General features: G+C 48.3%; 2 protein-coding genes across 2 annotated transcripts in view; both read left to right on the plus strand.

Moving 5' to 3' along the window:
* Positions 1–402: 402 nt before the first annotated feature.
* On the plus strand, positions 403–10,823 carry LOC102418973 (HRAS-like suppressor 3; the record flags this gene model as incomplete). Its single annotated transcript, XM_006108122.3, has 4 exons — positions 403–483; positions 3,200–3,302; positions 4,069–4,337; positions 10,551–10,823. Coding segments are annotated over 4 exons (555 nt in total), but the record flags the coding sequence as incomplete, so codon positions are not given.
* Positions 10,824–15,045: 4,222 nt separating this feature from the next.
* Positions 15,046–20,777, plus strand: part of LOC111823011 (HRAS-like suppressor 3) — a 10,203-nt gene continuing 4,471 nt past the window's right edge. The window contains exons 1-4 of the mRNA XM_023748764.1: positions 15,046–15,749; positions 16,641–16,801; positions 18,773–18,881; positions 20,664–20,770. Coding sequence (XP_023604532.1) covers positions 16,793–16,801; positions 18,773–18,881; positions 20,664–20,770 — 225 coding nt within the window. The 5' untranslated portion in view covers positions 15,046–15,749; positions 16,641–16,792. The remainder of the gene's footprint in view (positions 15,750–16,640; positions 16,802–18,772; positions 18,882–20,663; positions 20,771–20,777) is intronic.

Genomic DNA, 20,777 nt, shown 5'->3' on the forward strand with positions numbered 1-20,777 from the left:
CCTTTTGTCCTACAATCCCGTGGGTGCAGGCTCAGCTTCGCCATTGTCCCGCCTGGGCTGGGTGAGAAGCCATGGTCACTGTGCTGCCTGCGGACCCCCAGCCCTGCCCTGGAGAGAGGCAGCTCTTCCCAGCGCTTCCTGCTGGTCCCCAAGCTGAGGGAGGGAGGATGCACTGCTGATCCCTTTATGACAGGAGTCGGCAAACCTGCTGTAAAGGGCCCGAGAGTGAAGATTTAGGTCCTGCAGGCCGTATGGTCTCCACTGCAGGGACTCAGCTCTGCCGTGAGAAAGCATCGTGGACAATGCTGGTGCCGGGGTGTGGCCGCGGCCGGGAAGCGGTCTGGCCTCTGCCGTGTGAATTTCATGTGTCACCAAACCGTAACCTTTTGACTTTTCCTCCAGCCACTGGACAAGGGTAGAAACCATCCTCAGCTTCACGCAGGAACAAGCAGAGGCACAGAGTTGGCGCCCGGATTACAGAACGTGTGCTTCTGATTGTACAACAGGATTTCTTGAGTCCTTGATTTTGATTCAGCTGACTTGGCTGTGTCTGTCATGGAGTCATTGTTCCTCTAGTGCAGCGGTTCTCAACCTGTGGGTTGCGACCCCTTTGGGGGTCTAATGACCCTTTCACAGGGGTTGCCTAAGACCATCGGAAAACATATATAATTACATATTGTTTTTGTGATTAATCACTATGCTTTCATTATGTTCAATTTGTAACAATGAAATTGGGGGTCACCACAACATGAGGAACTGTATTAAAAGGTCGCGGCATTAGGAAGGTTGAGAACCGCTGCTCTAGTGAGATTTCAGTGCTGGAAGGAGAGCCAGACCCTTAGCTCCTGGCAGCCTGCCCGCCTGCAGGCCCCTCTCTCCTAGGGTTGTTGTTTTGTTGGTTCCCTTACTCCATCTTCCCAACGGGCCAGCACCCAGTGTGCTGCATGTGTGGTTCTTTACTTTGTGCGTTTCTTTTCTTGTTGTTGCTGTTTAAAGTTTATTTTTGCAGGGGTGGCTCTCACAGACGTGCATTCCTGGGTTCGGTGGGACATCTTTAATTGATGGAAGTGTATTGTGTTGCGGCGCTCATTCTCACTTTCCGCTCAGCACTGTGTCTAAAAGGTGATCCTCGTTGCCACGGGAACAGCGAGCCGTTGCTTCTAACTGTGCGCAGGGCTCCGTGGGCAAGTCCACCTCCTCTTCTTTTAAAAAAGAAGTTTCCTGGGGTGGTAGCATGTTTTGAGCTTGTGTGTATTTGGAAATATAAATGATAATTACTGCACAAGAGAAGTATCTGTAAAAGTCCTGTGAAAATATTCCCCCCTCCATATGTGCATTTTTTTCTGTTCAGTTTTTATGTTCCTGTAAATGAAAATGAACGGCCATAGACCTTGCTTCGCAGGCATTGCAGATGTGACTGGCTATTCCCACTGCCCGTCGTTTTTATCCCTAAGGAGTCCGTACAAGGCTGCCTCCTTCTCCCCTCCTCAGCTTTGCTGGAATCTCTCAGCCAGGCCCACAGAGCGTGGGGGTGGGATGTGGGCAACCTCCTGACCCACCTCTTCACTGCGCTGGATGTGTCCTAAAGGGATGGTTTCCTGGCTCATTGGAGAGATTTAAGGTTGGTTTGGACCAGAGAGGCTCTCACCCCTGGTTCCGGTCCAAGTCCCAATGTGCCCCCGCCCAGCACTTAGCACACCTTGTTGGTACCTCAGTAATATTGAATGAAAGTGATCTTGAACCTCTCGGAATGTTTGTCAAGCTCTGTTCGCACTCCCCAGCAGGGTGGGCCTCTAAGCAGATTTCAGCACCCTCCCCACCTTCCCCTGCACACACTCTCACATACACACACACACACGCACACACACACATATTCCACCCCCCACTTCATTGTGATAGAATAAGAAATGCATATTTGGTCCTAGCTGGTTTGGCTCAGTGGATAGAGCATCAGCCTGAGGACTGAAGGGTCCCAGGTTCGATTCCAGTCAAGGGCACATGCCCAGGTTGCGGGCTCAATCCCTAGTAGGGGGCGTGTAGGAGGCAGCCAATCAATGATTCTCTCTCATCATTGAGGTTTCTATCTCTCTCTCTCTCCCTCTCTCTTCCTCTCTGAAATAAAAAAAAGAAAAAAGAAAAGAAATGCATATTTGGTCTTTGTCCCCAGTTCCTGGCACAGAGCTCCTATAACCCTTGTAATTTCCTGAGTGATTGGGTGAGAGCAGGTTCCGCCGCCCCCCCGCCCCCAATAATAAGCCCTTTTCAACCATAGCTGAATTGATGCTAATGAGGTGATGCGGGCTCAGAGCCAGGGAGGCAGCCCTGTGTTAAGAGGGCTGGAGGTTGTCAGTCACTAATGGCCAATGATGGAATCAATGGTGCCCACCCCGTGTAGCCTCTGTCCAAGCCCTGCTGTAAGGGACGGGCGGACACGGGGAGGCGCTGGGCGAGGGCGTGGCGCTGGACCCCTCCCCACATCCTTGCCCAGAGCATCTCTTCCATCTGGCGGTTCCTGAGTGTTATCCTTCTGTTCTAAGCTGGCGATCCAGTAAGTAAACGGTTTTCCTGAGTCCTGTGGGCCACTCTAGGAAATGATTGAAGCTGAGGAGGGGTTGTGGGAACTCCCAACGTACAGCTGGTTGGTCAGAAGCTCAGATGACAAGTTGGACCTGTGATTGGCACCTGAATTGCGGGGGGCAGTCTCGTGGGACTGAGCCTTTAACCTGTGGGGTCTGCGTTAAGGGCGGTGGTTAGTGTTCACTGAAGATTGAATTGCTTGGTGTGGAAAACCCACACATGTGGGTGGGGGTACAGCAGAGGGGAGGAAGGTTTTTCACACACACACACACACACACACACGCACACGCACATGCACATACACACATACACATGCACATGCACGCACTCACACACGCACACGTGCACACACACATGCACTCACGCACCCACGCACACGTGCACACACACATGCTCACTTGCACCCTCGCACACATGCACACACACATGCACACATGCACACACACCTGCACACATGCACACGTGTATACTCATCATTCGTTCTCAGGCCCCAGGGGAGGTGTGGAGCCTCTGCGGGACACGCTTCTGATTTGACAGCACCGGGCGGGGACCCCAGCCTTTGCCCCAGGGTTCCAAGGTCTCACTCCTGCCGCCTCTCACAGCCCTGTTCTTGGTTTTGCAGCCAGAGCCCAACCCTGGAGACCTGATTGAGATTTTCCGCCCCTTCTACAGACACTGGGCCGTCTACGTTGGTGATGGATATGTGGTCCACCTGGCCCCCCCAAGTAAGGATGCCCAGGGCCTCCCCTGTGCTGGGGCTGGGGGACAGGGAGACGGGGAGCTGTGGGCAAAGCTCTTTGTTCCTGGACTGGCAGTGGGTCCTGAGAGCTGCGAGAAGGCAGTTTGGTCGGGGCAATGGCTTCCAAACTCTGCTATGTTGCCCCTTCCAGCGCCTCAGCCCTGGCCAGGGCCGTGCCGGGGAGCACTGGGCCTCCCTGGCGTCACCTCGCAGGGAGCAGCCATGGGGTTTTGGTCCCTTTGCTCCCAGAAGGGCAGGAACTACATGTGCAAATCCTCCACCTTCCTACAGCAGTCAGCTTTGTATACGCCAAGGAAGGGTAGCCCCGATAGAATGGCAGGAGGTTCACACTCTGTTGGCCCAGGGAGATGGGTGCGCTCAGGGCCCATGTCTGCATCACCGAGAGGGCCTCTGAGGCGGGCGGCACAGGGTGCAGAAGGCCAGCCTCTCTCGGTTAAAATAAAATCACCACGAATCATGGACCTTCACTAACTCCTGATTTCAGGTGAGGAAACCAGGGCCCAGAGACCACAAGCACCTGCTCCAAAGCCACACAGCGTGTGTCTGACCCTCCCCTCTTTTCCTTTCCACATCTCATCTGCGCAAACAGAGGCTCACAGCCTTAAGGAACTAGTCGATCACCATTTATTTTATTTAAAATATCTGTGTTGAGTCTGCCCAGGGTGGGTGCCCAGCAGGTGGGCTGCTGTGAGCCCTGGACCATCGCCCTCTTTCCTCTTTGGGAACCACAGGTGAAATCGCGGGAGCGGGGGCGGCCAGCCTCATGTCCGCCCTGACCGACAAGGCCATAGTGAAGAAGGAGCTGCTTTATTTTGTTGCCGGGAAAGACAAGTACCATGTCAACAACAAGCATGACCAGAAGTACTCCCCGCTGCCTCCCAGCAAGATTGTGCAGCGGGCGGAGGAGCTGGTGGGGCAGGAGATGCTCTACAAGGTGACCAGTGAGAACTGTGAGCACTTCGTGAACGAGCTGCGCTATGGAGTCCCCCGCAGCGACCAGGTGCGTCCTCAGCCTGTGTCCCTGTCCCCAGGAACCAGACCATTCCCTCCGCTGACAGTGTCCGGGGATCCATGTGGGCGCCCGGGGTGGAGGTGGAGGCACAAAGGAATCAAAATAGCCGGGACAGAATCCCTGCCCTCGAGGGAGTGACAGTCAGGGTAGGGCTGAGGGTGAGGAGAACTGCCAATCAGCAGAGTAGAGCAGTTCAGTTAGGGGGTGATGTCACCCCCATTGCCAAGGCCTCCCTGGCTGCCTTCCCACAGGCCCAGAGGCGGGTTTTATTATCCCCACTTTACCGATGGAGAAGCCGAGGCTCACAGCATTTAAGTAACTTGTCGAGGACCATTTGTTTGACCAAACAAATCTGTGTTGAGTCTGCAGACCTGGGACTTGTGTCTTCCTGGGGTCTGCAGCTGTGCTGATCAGTAGCAGCGGTGGGATTTGGAGCCCAGGTCTGTCTGACACGGCTCTTCATGTGAAAGGCGCTGTTCTCGGCCCTGCCGCAACCCCAGGGCCAGTCCCGGGGGCGCCAGGGGATGCAGTCTTGTTCATTTTCTAAGTTTGATTTTGGCCGTGATCCCTGTCTTTTGGAATCTCTTTTTCTCCTGGGAAGCTAACTTCTTTCCTGTTCTCTCTCATTCCTCCTCTCCCTTCCTGCACCTTCAGGACCATTTGTTTTTTTGTGTGTGAAAACATTGGAAAAGTTCTTAGGTGCATGTTGATGCAAAAGAGTATATTCCCCCCCCCCCCCAATTTGAAGGCATTGCTTCATTGTCAAATAACTAATGCTCTTGTTGTCGAGAAGTCTGAAATGGTTCAGATTTTGGATCCTTTATATGTGATCTACTTTTTCTTTCCAGAAGGTATAGAATCTTTTTTTTTACCTTCAGTGCTCTGAAATTTCACGACGATATAGCTGTGAGGATCTATTTTTATGTATTGTGCTGGGCACTTGATGATTCCTTTCACTCTGAAAACCTCTTTCCTTCAGTTCTGGGAAAATTTCCATTTTCTCTTCTCTCATTCTGAAACTCCATTTATTCCAGTGTTGGACCCCCAGACTGCTCCTATGATTTTATTATCGTCTCTGTTCTGTTTTCCATTATTTATTTATTTTAAATGAGAACACTAACATTTATTGATAGATTTGGGTATAAAAAAAGTTTTTCTAAGAAGTAGCAGTGACACTATCACATAAAAAGAGAAACTTATGCTAAATAAATCTGTTTTCATTATTGGAGATATTGCCTAACAATTGAGGTCCTCATTCCCAGGTGGCTTTTACTTCAGGTAAAGTTCCATACTCCTCTGCAGCAATAAACTTGAAGTAAAAGTCACTCTAGAAACTTGAAAGCAATAGGATACTCTATAAATTCAGGGTGGTACATTAGGAAGATTTGGTAGATTTATAGAATATCTCCTAGTCATCTCATTTTTCATTATTTTCCATTGATTATTAATAGACTAAAGAACAGACTCACAGGTTTATATAAATGAAGAATTATGTGTCAATACAAAATTGTTACATAATTTCATATGTCACTAGGCACGAATAATATTCAGAGCAATTAAATATAATTCCAAGTTTGAGATAGTAAAATAGCTAAGAAATAGTTTCTATCATTTACTCTATGGAAACAATAATTCAACTCCTCTTGCAAAATGAAGCATTGGAAATTGGACACATCACACTTTTCTTCCTATGGCTTTAGCCCCATGCACTACCCACCCACGGGAAAGACAAAACAATGACAACACAGCAACAATAAAACAGCATAAACAATTCTATTGGACCCCTTAAAAAAATGAAACCAGAATATATTACAAAACAAAAAGAGGTGCCATCTATACTGTTTTCAAAGATCCCCTCTTTCATTTCTTGGCCTAAAAATGAGGGTTTATCAACCTCAGTACTGCTGACGTTTTGGGTTATTGACAATGGAGACAATTCTTCACTGTTCTGACTGGCTCTGTGCGTTGCCAGGTGGTTAGCAGCACCTGTGGCCTCTCCCCACTAGGTGTCAGTAGCACTTCCTCACCGCCAGGTATGAGGAGCAAATGTCTGTAGCTGTTGCCAGTTTCCCCCAGAGGGCAAAGCACACCTGTGCCCAGCTGAGAACTACTGGCCTAGTGAGTAACGGTCACACTACATGAGGTGAACAAACTAAATGTGACCTCCACACGCCTCCCAGCTCGGGAGGGTGGTGGTTTGTGGGTGCTGGAATGTCTAGCGGTGTTTCCTCGGTAAGTGCTGTCCGAGTGGCAGTCCCCTTTCCATTTCACCCACCAGGACATCTTTGTTTGTCTGTAAATTAACAATCTGGTCAGTCATTATGTTTACTTGTGCTGTGCTCTTTGGAGCAGATTAGATTTTCCTTCAACAGAATATTTATGACATTTAATTTACCAGTTGGAAAGGGCAGGAATGGCCCTAGGTGATTTGGCTCAGTGAATAGAGTGTTGGCCTGCGGACTGAAGAGTCATGGATTTGATTCCGGTCAAGGGCACATGCTGGGGTTGCGGGCTCGATCCCCCATAGGGGGCGTGCAGGAGACAGGCGATCAATGATTCTGTCTCATCATTGATGTTTCTATCTCTCTCTTCCTCTCCCTTCCTCTCTGAAACCAATTAAAAATATTTTAAAAAAATATATATTTTATTGATTTTTTACAGAGAGGAAAGGAGAGGGATAGAGAGCTAGAAACATCAATGAGAGAGAAACATCGATCAGCTGCCTCCTGTACATCCCCTACTGGGTATGTGCCCGAAACCAAGGTACATGCCCTTGACCGGAATTGAACCTGGGACCTTTCAGTCCACAGGCCGACACTCTATCCACTGAGCCAAACCATTTAGGGCAATAATATATATATATATTAAAAGAAAGGGTGGTAATGGATTTAGACTAAAATGTAGTTTGTGCTTTATTTTTTAATTTTTAAATATGTTTTATTAATTTCAGTGAGTAAGGGTAAGGGAGGGAGAGAGAGAGATAGAAACATCAATGATGAGAGAGAATCATTGATCGGCTGCCTCCTGCACACCCCCTAGTGAGGATCAAGCCCGTAACCTGGGCATATGCCCTTGACCGGAATAGAACCCAGGAGCCTTCAATCCGCAGGCCAATGCTCTATCCGATGATTCAAATCGGCCAGGGCTGGTTTGTGCTTTACATGCCTACGTTTCTAAAAAATAATTCCATGACTTTCCACCTACCTAAAAATCCTCAGGCTTCAAAAAAGATATATTTATAGGCTTTTGTAAATAAGCTGCCATTCTGAATAGTACTTTTAATTTAATTTAACTTTTCTTTCATTTTAAGTCATTTTTAATTTTTCAATTGCAGTTGACACACAATATTATATTAATTTCAGGTGTATCCCACCACCCAGTGATTAGATATCATATAAATTACTAAGTGATCGTCTCAAGAAATCTTGTACCCATCTGACACCATACATAGTTATTAGAATATTCTTGACTATATTTCCTAAACTTGACATTCCTGTGACTATTTTGTAACAATCCAATTTGTACTTCTTTTTTAAAAAAATATATTTTTATTGATTTCAGAGAGGAAGGGAGAGGGAGTGAGAGAGATGGAAACATCAATGATGAGAGAATCATTGATCGGCTGCCTCCTGTATGCCCCTACTGGGGATCAAGCCCGCAACCTGGGCATGTGCCCCTGACCAGAATCGAACCTGGGACCCTTCAGTCCACAGGCTGACACTCTATCCACTGAGCCAAACCAGGTAGGGCCCAATTTGTACTTCCTAATCCCTTCACTTTTTTAACCATCCCCCAACCCGCTCCTATCTGGCAACCGTCAAAATATTTTCTGTATCTATGAGTCTGTTTCTGTTCTGCTTCTTCATTTATTTTGTATTTTTGGATTCATTTGTTAATAGACAGGTATTTATTGACATATTATTGTTCATATTTTTTGTCTTTTTTTCCCTTCTTCTTAAAGAATACCCTTTAACATTTCACCACAATAAGGGTTTGGTGGTGATGAATTCCTTTAACTTTTCTTGTCTGGGAAGTTCTTTATAGGTCCTTCAATTCTAAATGACAGCTTTTCTGGGTAGACTAATCTTGGTTGTAGGTCCTTGCTTTTCATCACTTCATGAACATTTTTTGCCACTCCCTTCTGGCTTGCTGATAGAACTTCTTAAAAAAGCAACTAGGAGCCACACTCATAGTGAAGTCTACTCTTTGTCAGATAAAGTAGTAGAATAAATAGAAATTGAAGATGTGGCCAATGGTAATGCATATATTACATAAATCTGGATAAATTGCAAGGAATTATTTTTTTATTATTGTAATTATTAAAGTTAGATTTCTATACAAATACTTTATACCCACTTTTATTTCGTAACCTCTTATAGTCAAAATCCAATTGCTTTTAGAATAACACGGTTATTTTATCCAATCAGAACATTACTGAATTTGGAGAAAGCACCTTAAATTTTCTTTTTCCCAGAAACAATTCTGGCGCTTAACTGAGAGAAGCTGTGTAGTAGCAAGTTTTCTGTAGTCTGACAGTATTTCAGTTTGTCCACTTCAAAAAGAAAGATGGATTTCTTAGCGTTTCTCCTTCATAGCATTCTGAGTTGAGGCCTGTGATGCATACCGTGTAGCCCATTTTCCTGATCAGAACCCCGGTGGTCTCAGCACGGAGGCTGCGCTGGACCCACCAGCCTCGCACCAGAAAGCCATCCGTGGCCTCTGCAGTCGCGCTGACTCTCAGGATGGTTTTCCTGTAGCGTTTGCACCACCAGGACTAACCAGAGGGCACTCTCCTGGGTTTCATTATACTCTGCACACAGCATGACCGCAGACAATGGGGCTGCTGCTGTTGCCTTGACAAAGTATCTTTTATATGATCCAGCTGCATCAGCATTTCTTCTCTGTAGAGAACTAGGGGCCCCTTGTGCCTCCTACATCATCTGCCAACCACGTCTCCCACCTGACACAGACCTGAGCCAGGAAAACACGGGGTGCAAGTGGGTTTATGCAGGTTTCCTAACAAGTTCACCAGCAGAACCAGGGCGGCCACAAAGCCGTGCCTCATGGCCTTTTAGGGGAAAGTTAAAGACTGAGCAGCAGTCAACCTCAGGTCTGTAGCTTCCTCCAATTCGGTCATCACATTCTCTGGCTGCTAAGAACATCAGTGAAGGGTGTCTTGTCATGTTACTTACACGGGTGTCTCCTGACATCTCACACAGCTGGACACATTTGGCATCTATATATCCCTAGAGGAGCTCCAAATTGTTTCCTGCACTGGTCACCGAGGGGTTGTGGCAGCCACACATATACAGCCCAGGCAAGCTCTGTGGTTAGAGCAGCGAGGGCAGCGCTGACCAGGCCATGTAAGGATGTGGGTTTAGGGTATCAGGTCCACATTTCCATCCTTCTTATTCCTGGGATGTTTGATACACTGTCTTCATTGGACTTCTTGGCAAACAATGATTGAGAATCTTGTCCTTTCCTGTTTTATTTATTTATTTATTTATTTATTTATTTATTTATTTCCTTTGCTGTTCTTGATTCTGCTTAAATGCCTGGCTTGGTTTTTGGGGTGAGATTTTTCTATTTGTGCTCAAGACCCTTTCAAGCCTTCAGTGGGAGAAAGTACAGCTTTGCTGCTTTGGGCCATGTGCCTTCATGGGGAACATGGCTGTGAGCTGAAGACAGAGCTTGCTCTCCCTTGGCATTATCACAGGAGCTGGTATTGCTTGTGCCTGGTCGGGCACCTGGCCGGGCCCTGGGGATACAGCAGTGAACAAGACATGTGAGGTCCTTGCTCTCATGGAGGTCATCGTTTATTGATGATTCAGTAGCAATTCCTCCTTGACTTCACACTAGCTTCATGGGCTCCCCGTTGGCCAGCCAGGACCGCCGCCATCCTGGCTGCATCTCCCTGTCCTTTCCACAGCGACCCTCTGGGATTTATGTGCCTTAAATACCCGCAGGGTGAATCGAGGTTCCCTCTTCAAGTTCAGGTCCATTCCTGGCCAGCTGGCTCCATCCACCAACTCTTTCCGCTTCCAGCCCTCTCCCCCCATTTCCTTGCCAATATTTGTTGACTTCTGAGTTTGTTATGGAGACCAAGGGGCATGTGAGGCTCTATGAGCTGAACATTCTTGTTGGCTGTACAGCCTGTACTCAGTCCTGACACCGCGTCTGACCCACCTCCTCTCTTTGCAGGTCAGAGATGCCCTCATGGCGGCTGGCATCGCAGGAGTGGGCTTGGCAGCCGTGGGCCTCATCGGAGCTGTGATCTCAAGAAACAAGCGACAAAAGCAATAAGTTGAAGGGACTGTCCTGACAGCAATTACTTTATACATTAACAGGAACTTGTTTTGCTAGAGGTTTTGAGGTTTGGTTTATGGCTTTCATTCTGTTTTTATAATAAGGCATATTTTCACAGAATTAAATACAGCCCAATAAAGGAGGATTTTATTGGGGGAAATGCAGCCAGAACTGCCTGGTGTGAAGTCTGTTGAGGGCACAGCTGGGCTCTGTTCCTGGTGACGCCAGTTGGTGCCCTGGCCCTTTGGTGATCTTTCACTTTCTCTTTGCGACTGCGTTCTTACCTTGCAGGACACACAGTCCAACTCCTGTTACCTCAAGTAATGGGCGCTTCTGGTTGTGAGGACACACTGGACAGCAAGACCTGGTGGATATACAAGAACAGGAACCACGGGATAGTCAGGACCTTGGCCTGGAACTAGACCCGGGATGGCTTCTAGGCTCAGCAGCCAGAGTCTGCAGATGTTCACTGGAGTTCAAACCAAACCTTTGCCATAAAGAAACTCAATATATGCTCTTGCCAATCTTAAAACCAGCCTTATTACCCCTCTGCTCCTCACATCTTTCCTCTGTCTTGTTGCTTTCACCCTCCCCCACCCCATCCCCAGAACTCCTGCTTCCTCACCATTGGGCTTGGGACAATCCCGAGGGCTCTGATCCCACATCCCCTCCTTTGCCCCCTCCTTCCCATATCAGCTCAGCTCTGTCCCTTCCTACACCCTGTCAGGTGCTCCTAGTTCAAATTCTTGAGAGAGAATCAGCTCACCAAATCCTAGTTCAGCCTATTGATTGGCTGCTGTTGGGTCAGGTGACCATATTAGGCCAATCAGCTCTTTCCTGTTGGGGCCAGGTCACATGGTGGTTGCCTCACACCTTCTGGTTTGGGGTTGTGGCAGGCCCTAAGCCTGACCTCCCTGCTGCCCAACCCTCCTGGGAGGGGTTGGGGGAAGGAATGACCCCTTGTGGCGAGTCCCTTGAGGTCAGCTTCTGCTCTCTGGGCTTAGAAGGTGTTCAAAGTGACCATTTCTCTAAAAGGGGCTTTTGTGGGTTCCTCAGAGACACTCTACTAGTGCTGCCAATGTTTCCTTTGTCAGCCCTGGTGTCAGGGACCATGTGTCTGTTGGAATCCTGGACGGGACTGTCAAGGAAAAGAAAACGGACTCTGTAAATTTAAGAAAAGAATTTTATTGAAGACTGACTTGTTGAGGGCGGGCCTTGGAACAGTGCTCTGACTTGGGGGGAGTGAGAGGGACTTATGTAGGCAGAAAAGTAAGTGAAGGTACATTTGGCACTAGAACAGCTGTTCTCAACCTGTGGGTTGTGACCCCTTTGGTGGTCGAACGACCCTTTCACAGGGGTCGCCTAAGACCATCCTGCATATCAGATATTTACATTACAATTCATCACAGTAGCAACCTTACAGTTATGAAGTAGCAACGAAAATAATTTTATGGTTGGGTCACAACATGAGGAACTGTATTTAAAGGGCCAGAAGGTTGAGAACCTCTGCACTAGAAGTTACAACTCGGGTACCTAAGCTTCCATGGTTGTTTGACATCAAATAGAAGGGACGCATAGAAAAGAGGAGGTTGAGTCGCTGCTGAACCTCCTGCTGTGAAAACTATCCAATTGCTTTGAGACTCTTGAGATGAATCTTTGATCAGGATGGAGAGAGGACAGACACTCTCTCTGGTAATCAGTGTCCCTTAGAGGGGAAGCATTGCAGGGTCTGTGTGTGACTAGCCCTGCGGTTAGTAAAGAATCTTAGTTAGTAAGGCTCCTGGTTCTTCCCTGGTTGCTGATGTAAACAGAGGAGCTCAGGCACCCTTTCCCTTCCTCAGGACTTACAGGTGGCTCCGTGCCAGCTTTCTCCTGCTGGGGATGGAGCCAGCAACCTGGGTATGTGCCCTGACAGGGAATCTAACCGGCAAATTTTTGTGCACAGGACATTCAACCAACTGAGTCACAGTGACCCGGCTCAACTCCCTCCATTTTCAGAACTGACTCTCTTAGCAATGTTTATTCCATTTTATTTTCTCTTGTGTTATTATTCTCCAAACACAAGAAAGCAAAACAGAAACACCCAGTTCAATTAAAAAAAAAATTAACAAATTGCATAAAAAACTGGAAGGTGTAGAAATAACCAAATAAGATGGAAGAACCAATTCCAGATATATTGGTAATCACCATAAATGTAAATGGGTTAAACTTGCCAAGTAAAACACAAACATTAGCCTTGGCCGGGTAGCTCAGTTGGTTAGAGTGTTGTCCTGACATGCCAAGGTTTCGGGTTTGACCCCTGGTCAAATCACATACAAGAATCAACCAATGAATCAATCAATTAAGTGGAACAACAAATTGATTGTTTCTCTCTTTCCTCTCTCTCTGATGTATAAAATAAGTGGTAAAACTGCCATTTTCTAGAGCATTTTTTCAATGTGTTGAGATTTTTCTTCTCAGCAATTGTTATCAGTTTGGATGAAATAAACTCATAAAAATTCTTACAAGTTTGAATGTTTCCTACATTGACACACTGTACAGAGAAACCTCTAGGCCCAAATGGCATCGCTTATGCTAAAATCCCATGATACCGACCCTAGATTTAATACCTGATTTGTTTGTGGTCTCAACTTCTTCTGGAAATTAAATCTTAATCAACCAATTTGGAATTTTCTGGTCGGGCACCAGTAAAGTAATCTGTCCTGTAGGCTCATTCCCTCACCTCCTCCCCACAGAAAGAAGAGACAACCTGCTTCATAAAAAGCCTTGCTGTTCCCTTTCTCTCCCCGAAACCCAGGTCCTGATCTAAAAAATAGTCCTTTCTTTTCTTTGGTTAAGAGCTCTCGTGCCCTACCCTTTTACCTATAAAACACCTTTCATTTTGTACAACCCCTCAGAGTGCTGTGGACGAAAGGGGCCACCCGCTAACCTGACAAGCTCAGGGGAGGCCTGCATGGCAGTCTTGCCAACTCAGAGACCTAAAGTCACCACAGGGATGGTCTGAAATTAAACTTTAACTAAAAGCAGTTATGGTGGGTAGTCACCTCCTAGGCTGGTATCTTCACTGACAAGGTCAACCTTTACCTTAACTGAGCCTATCTGTCTTTCTGCATCTCTGCTAACATGTCCTTGAAATGTCTGGGTAACTTGTAACTTCCCTTTTTCTGGACCCCTCAGGGCACAACCAAATGTGCCTGGGTGCCAGGATAGATACCACGGATTCCTTCATTGTTATGTTAATTGTTCCTGCACTCACCTAAGTATGTGTCTATCTTTTACTTTTTATCCAATCCCAGAGGTTCCCTACTTTGCTTTCTCCCGCCTCCCTAATCTATCACCAGTGGATTTCTTGTAACCCTCCCATGTCCCCTCCTTTGATTACACGTATAAAAATAGATGAAAAACGGCCATTAACTGGAGCACTATCCCAGTACGTTGAGAATCTGCTTCCCGACAATTGTTGACAGTTGGGCTCAAATAAACTCACAAAAATCTTTACAGGTTTGAATGTTTTTATGTTAACATTGCCCTTGTACTTGCTGGATGAGATGCTGCCCGATTCATTAGTTCCTTAATAAAGCCAAGGAGATCTTCAAATTTACTAGGTTGAATTTTGTTTTTTAATAAATGCAAAGGGCAATGTGTTAGGGTTCTCCAGAGAAAAAGAACCGATAGGATATAGCCATAGATACAGATATGGATATATGAGATTTATTACATGAATTGGCTCACATGGTTATGGAGGCCGAGAAGTCGTACAATCTGTCATTTGCAAGCAGTGGACCGGAGAAGCCAGTGGTGTAATTTGTTGAGAGGCTAAAGGACTGCAAATAAGGTGTTAAGGTCACTGGTGTAAACTCTGGAGTTCAAAGCCTTGAGAAATAGATGGACATCCCAGCTCAAGAGAGAGAGTTAACCTTTTCTCCACCTTTTTGTTCTGTTTGGACCCTCAGTGGATTGGATGATGCCTGCCCACACTGGTGAGTCACCTTCTTTACTCAGTCTACTCATTTAAATGCTAATTTCTTCTGGAAACACCCTCAGAGCTCACGGTGTAAATACAAATGTCCAATAAACATAGACATGTGAAAAAGATCCCATGCTATTACTTCCAGGCTGACAAATACTTAAAAAGATGTTGAACAATTGGGACTTTGGTGTACTGCCCGTGGGAAACTTAATTTTGCATTTTTTCTCTAATATAGTTGAAGAAGGTCATACTGTTACCAGAAAGCTGCCTAAGTCTAAGGGGCCTCTCCTCTCCTGGGCTCTTGTCAGGCTTTTGAGAAAGAATTCAGATGAGTGACCAAAAGCAGTGTTGAAGCAAAGCAAGAACATTTATTAAAAATACACTTGGCATAAAGCACAAGTCGGCAACTCAGCTAGTCTCAGTGGCCTGCCTGGTGGGGGTTCAAGGGTTTTATATTTCCCCCCCTTATAGGTTTCAAGATTCCCCTGCTGGATCTTGGACAAGAGACTAGATTTCCAGGTCCCCCTTTTACATTGTTGTAGCTTTCCCCCAAATTTATGAGAACATTTCACAATTTTATCTTGGCAAGTCCCAAGATTGCTGACTTCTTCATTCCGTGGGTGAGAAAAATTCCCTCTTTCCCTACCCCCTTCCCCTCCTTCTGCCCTAGCAGCCATCTATCCTGCCTAACAATACCATACACCCCAACAACTCTGGTTGGTGACCCTTTAGTCAGTGATAACTTTAGTTTAGTCGGTCACAGTCAGTATGTTAGAAAAAATAAAGAACAGAATTTATCAGAGTGTATCTCGTCTAGATTTTGATAAGACTTTTATTTATATGCCTGAAGTCCTATATATCCTGGTGCCTTATAAAATGTATTTCTTACCGTGGATCTTGGTTAAAAAGGTTTAACAGTCTCTGCTTAGAGAAGACTCCAGGTGCACTAGGAGGCTTGTGTGAGGATGCTCATGGCAACTTTGTCTGTAATGCAACCCACTGGGAGCACCCCAATGTCCACTGACAGGAGAGGATGATTGAACTGTGCTACATTCCACATGATGTGAATGAACACGAATCCACATGGAACCTAATATTGGGCAAACATCATCAAGTTGTACAATGTAAGAAGCTTGATTCTGATTTTACCACATTCAAAAAATGCAAAATAAATATGTCTATGTTGTTTAAGGGACACATTTATACGCAGGAAATATTTTCTAAGAGCAAGACAATCATAGACACAAAATTCAGGAAATTGGCTACAACTCCCACATGCCACACAATGAGGATGCGAAGGGCCCTCCCCACTCCACACCCCTTTGCCCAGGAGGTTACAGCCACAGGGGGTGTCAGTGAGGGAATCTGATTTGGGGCTTTGGATGGGGTAGCACGCTGGTGCCAGAAAATGGGCCTCTCCACACCCAGGCAGGGGTGGGTTTGTGTTTCCACTTGGTCTGGGATGTGTTTCTAAACTGTGGGCCGAGCCGGGGGGGGGGGGGGTGAAGGGGGAGGGCGAGGATCAAGTGGGCGCCCTGTTCCCAGTGTGGGGCATGCGCCTCTGATGACAGATTTTGTCTGGTTCCATCTGCTTAGCGGTTGCTGGAACTGTTCTGGTCATGGTCAGTCCCGGTGTTCAGGCCTCCTTGGAGCTCCTCCCTCCTTCTGTCTCTCCATCCCTCCTCACCCCACACCCCCCTGACCCCGCTGTTCCTCTCTCCTCTTCTCTGGGCCCTGAGACTTGGTGACGTATGACCGTGACGATGATCGTAGCCACCACCGAATCCTTTGACTCTGCATGTGGACTTCGGTTTCTCTCTGGCTGGTTTCCAGGCCTATGTGTCTACCTGGCCTGGACCTGGGCCCTGCTTTGAACAAAGAGCAGATTTTGTGTGACCTTTGATTTGCATTTTCATTTTAAAAAATGTATGTATTTATTAGTAGCATATGGTAATACATGCTAAACCTAAATGTGAAGAACATGACCCTCCTCTCACTGAGTCATTACCTCGCAGGTCACCTGGACACATGTCTCACAGAGGAGCACATGACGTGGCTTTAAGTACAGGTGTTTGTCTTCCTGGGCTGGGTCAGCGGGAAAACGAAACTCTTGATCACAGAAGGTTGGGCCTGAGGCAGCAGCACGCAGACACACCTGCACAGGAGGATGGCTCTGGTAAGTCCCCAGAAAGCTTTTATTTCAAACACCACAATCCTGTTAGTGGTGATGATGTGGGTCTCCTTGCTGGGCTGCAGCTCTGGCACCGAGGGGCACGGGTGCCTGCTGAGGCCTGAGGATCCACTACCCGGGGTGGGAGGGCTCCCCAGGGCCTTCCTGAGGAGGCAGGAATGGTGGGCTCATGGGGGGGGGCAGCCTCTGCCCACTGCCCAGTCCCACCTCCTCAGTCACACTGTCCTGCATGGCTGGGAGGAGCTGGGAGGGAGGGACAGGAGAATGGCTCCCAGCGGTGTGGGGCCGAGGCGGGGGCTGAAAGAAGGGTTCTTGTCCACCCTCCTCTCCAAACTGCTCACCTGTTCCCTCTGCTTTTCTTTCCATCCCTCTCTTCCCTTTCCATATGCTGCTCCTTCCTTCTGGCTGCGTAACAGTCCCATTTCCGAATGCTCACTGCATCCTGACACCATGCAAATGGCTTTTATTTAATCTCTGCTTCAAATATGTGAGCACATTTTCCTTGTTAGCTTCTCCCGCAAACCCAAATGGAAACCGAGGCTAAAATCCTCTGCACTCTGCGCCCCGCCCCCCGCCCCGCCCCCCGCACACAGTCCCTCCTCTGTGTGGCTCGGTACGTGTCCTTCCAGGTGTTTTCTAGTCCTTTGCATATAGAAGTGTAGCCACCTTTAAGTGTTGTTTTGTGGCTTTGGGTTTTGCTGTCATTCTTAACTTGGTTGTCTGAGTACAGTTCACTTAGGAAATGCTTGAATCTTTTCCTTTATTTACCAGCTTTTGTAATAATATGGTGATTCTTTCGCATCCTCCAAAGGTGACTAAGGCATTTTGAAAGTGTCATTATGAGCACATTGATGTCATTATTCACATATCTGCTGTGTGTCTTTTTGATGCTCAAATTGTTCCATCTTTGCTCAGGTTGACACATGACGCTTGTAATCAAGAGCTTTTCTCTCAACCATGTCTCCCCAGCAGACTTCCGGTTGGCAGCCACCCTCACTTCACCCAGCAACAGCCACCCACCCTGCTTATGGTGATCGGGCCCCTCTGACCACACTCAGCTGAGTCAGGGAGGAGAGGTGCTGGCTGGCCTCGGAGCGATCATAAAATAGAACTTGTGTGATAAGGGCGTATCTCCCATTCCCAGGGGGATGAGGGCAACATACTCCCTGCTCATGCAAACCCCAGAAGGGCACTGCCCTGCCACCAGCTCCAGTCACACCCTGGGTCCCCAGCTGGGTCTTGGGCCTGGAGCCCAGACTTCAGCGGCCCCGCCCGCCTGGGATGCTCTGAGATTGTCAAGGGCACAACATTGGTAACACGCAGACTAGGTTTGATCTTTCTCTTCTATTCACTGGGTAAGGATCTTTGCATGTTACCTAACCTTCCTGAGACTCAGTCTTCTCATCTGTCAAATGGGGTAATGATAGCTTGTAGTCAAGGGAGTGATGGATATGAAATGTGGGCCCTGTTGAGCACCATGTCTGGCTGTGCAGGTCGGGGCTCTATCACTCAGAATCACTCAGGTCTGGCGCAAAGGTGGGTGGCTCTTTACGGGGCATTTGAGACTTCCTGGGAGTCATATACTCACTGACACCAACATGCTCTGCCATAAAATGTGCTCATGCCCATGTCTGCACACCCATGTCTCGGCCACACCCCTGTGTTGCACACCTGCCCACACCTCCCCTCCAGACACCCTGTCCATCTCTTCTTTGTCCCCTGAAGAGCTCACTTCCAGCTCAGCAGCCCCAGTAAAGGAGGGACTTCCCATCTGAGCGAGGAGAGCGCCCTCTTCCGTTTCCTGCAGGAGATGCTCAGAGGGAGCTTGCAGGCTGGGCTGGGGCTCCTTACAGAATATGGTAATACATGCTAAACCTAAATGTGAAGAACATGTTCCCTGTGAGGACTAGAATGTTCCCTGTGAGGACTAACCTCAGCCTGTCTCTGGTTTTTCAGTCACAGGCCAAACCAAAACCTGGAGACCTGATTGAGATTTTCCGCCCTGGCTACCAGCACTGGGCCCTCTACGTGGGGAATGGCTACGTGGTGCACCTGGCTCCTCCAAGTAAGGCTGGTTCTCCACTGAAGCTCAGGGCAGAGGTGGGAGTGTTAGCGGCTGCACACTCGTGCGCTGTTCTCACCAGTGCCTGGATGGTGGGCTCTCCCTGGCCATTGGCTGCATGATGTTCCCTGGTAGGTCTGCAGCCGCTCTTCTTCCTCATCAGCGAGTTCGTGGAGGACGGACTGTTGGCCTTTATTCCAGGTGATACTGGGGCTCACTTCCAGCCAACCCACTGTCCCAGGGAAGCACCCCTTTGTGTGCTCCATGTTCTGGGGGCAGATGAGTAGGACACAGCGTACAGCTGGCTCAGAGGCATGGAAGGAGCGTGGGCCTCCCACTTAGCAGCACCCGTTTGGGGTCCTGGGGCCTCCGCTTGCCGACCTGTGACTTGCCCGTGTGACTTGCCCCCTGAGCTCAGCTGCATCCTCTGTAGAGCAATGAGAACCCACCTCCCGGTCGTGCAGGGTGGGATGCAGGACAGCACAGGGGAGCCGGGCGGGGCTGGCGGGTGCTGGGCCAACCTCCCTTCCCTCCCAGAGCTTGGTGGCATTAAAGCAAAGGCCGAAAGCCTGGGAACCACCAACAGCAGGGAACGGGCCAAATAAAATCGGTGCCTGAATTTCATGGCAGACGGTGCCACCGTTACAAGCAACTGTACAGCATGTGTGTGCATACACATGTGAATTTGAAAGCCAAATGCAGGCTTTAAAAAGTGAGGCTTATGGAGGAATAACTTACTGTTTTATTTTTTTGTTAATCCTCATCTGAGGATATATATATATATATTTAATATATTTTATTAGTTCTTTACAGAGCAGAAGGGAGAGGGCTAGAGAGTTAGAAACATCGATGAGAGAGAAGCATTGATCAGCTGCCACCTGCACACCCCCTACCTGGGATGTGCCCACAACCAAGGTACATGCCTTTGACTGGAATTGAACCTGGGACCCTTCAGTCCACAGGCCGACGCTATATCCACTGAGCCAAACCGGTTAGGGCTGAGGATATTTTTTCCATTGATTTTTAGAGAAGCGGGTGGGGAGAGAGAAACATTGATGTGAGATGTTTCTCTCTTTCCCCTTCTCTGTGTACAGGACGATGCTCCAACCAACTGAGCCGCATTGGCCAGGGTCAAATGTCCTTTTAAGAACCAAATAAGAACTGCTGAGGGTTCCAGGGCCCATCACTCACCTTCTCCTGTCAGTTTTCCCAGAAGCCTGGGTGAGGCAGGAGGTGGGCGTCCTGTTAGGGGCAAATCCTAGAATTCAGAGCTGGGAGAGTGTGGCCACCACCTGACCCAGGCCCTTCCGTCTGTAAGTGATGGAAGCCCCTGAGAGGAGAAGGGACTGGCCTGAGGCCACACGGTGGGTGGGGCTCTGGGTTTGCAGGTCAGGCCTGGGCTTGCTCAGCAGCCTCCTTTCCTACTATTGGAAACATGTCACCCTGGCCGCTGAGGGCCCCACCCCGCTCTGGCTCGGGCTGCACCTGGGGTCTGTGCCCTGTACCCTCTGCCCCTCCTGCATCTTTCAGGGACATCTGAGCCCACAGGGGCCTTTAGAAGAATCCACATCCTCGGCTTTAGAAATGAGGAGCCAGAGTCCAGAGGCAGCTGTGACTTCTCCAAGGGCACCCAGGCGGGGGTCGGCCTGTGTTTGAGTTTGAAGCCAGGCAGGGGGCTGGCCTTTCCCCAGCTCATCCTCACTGATGATGCCCAGGGCAGTGGGGCTGCCTGCTTGCCCGCTCTCAGCCCTGACCATCGGCCTCTTTCCTCTTTGGGAACCACAGGTGAAATCGCGGGAGCGGGGTCAGCCAGCCTCATGTCCGCCCTGACCGACAAGGCCATAGTGAAGAAGGAGCTGCTGTCCGTGGTGGCCGGGAAAGACAAGTACCGTGTCAATA

Source organism: Myotis lucifugus, unplaced genomic scaffold (assembly GCF_000147115.1).
Source record: "Myotis lucifugus unplaced genomic scaffold, Myoluc2.0 scaffold_1782, whole genome shotgun sequence".
NCBI classification, from domain to species: Eukaryota; Metazoa; Chordata; class Mammalia; order Chiroptera; family Vespertilionidae; genus Myotis; species Myotis lucifugus.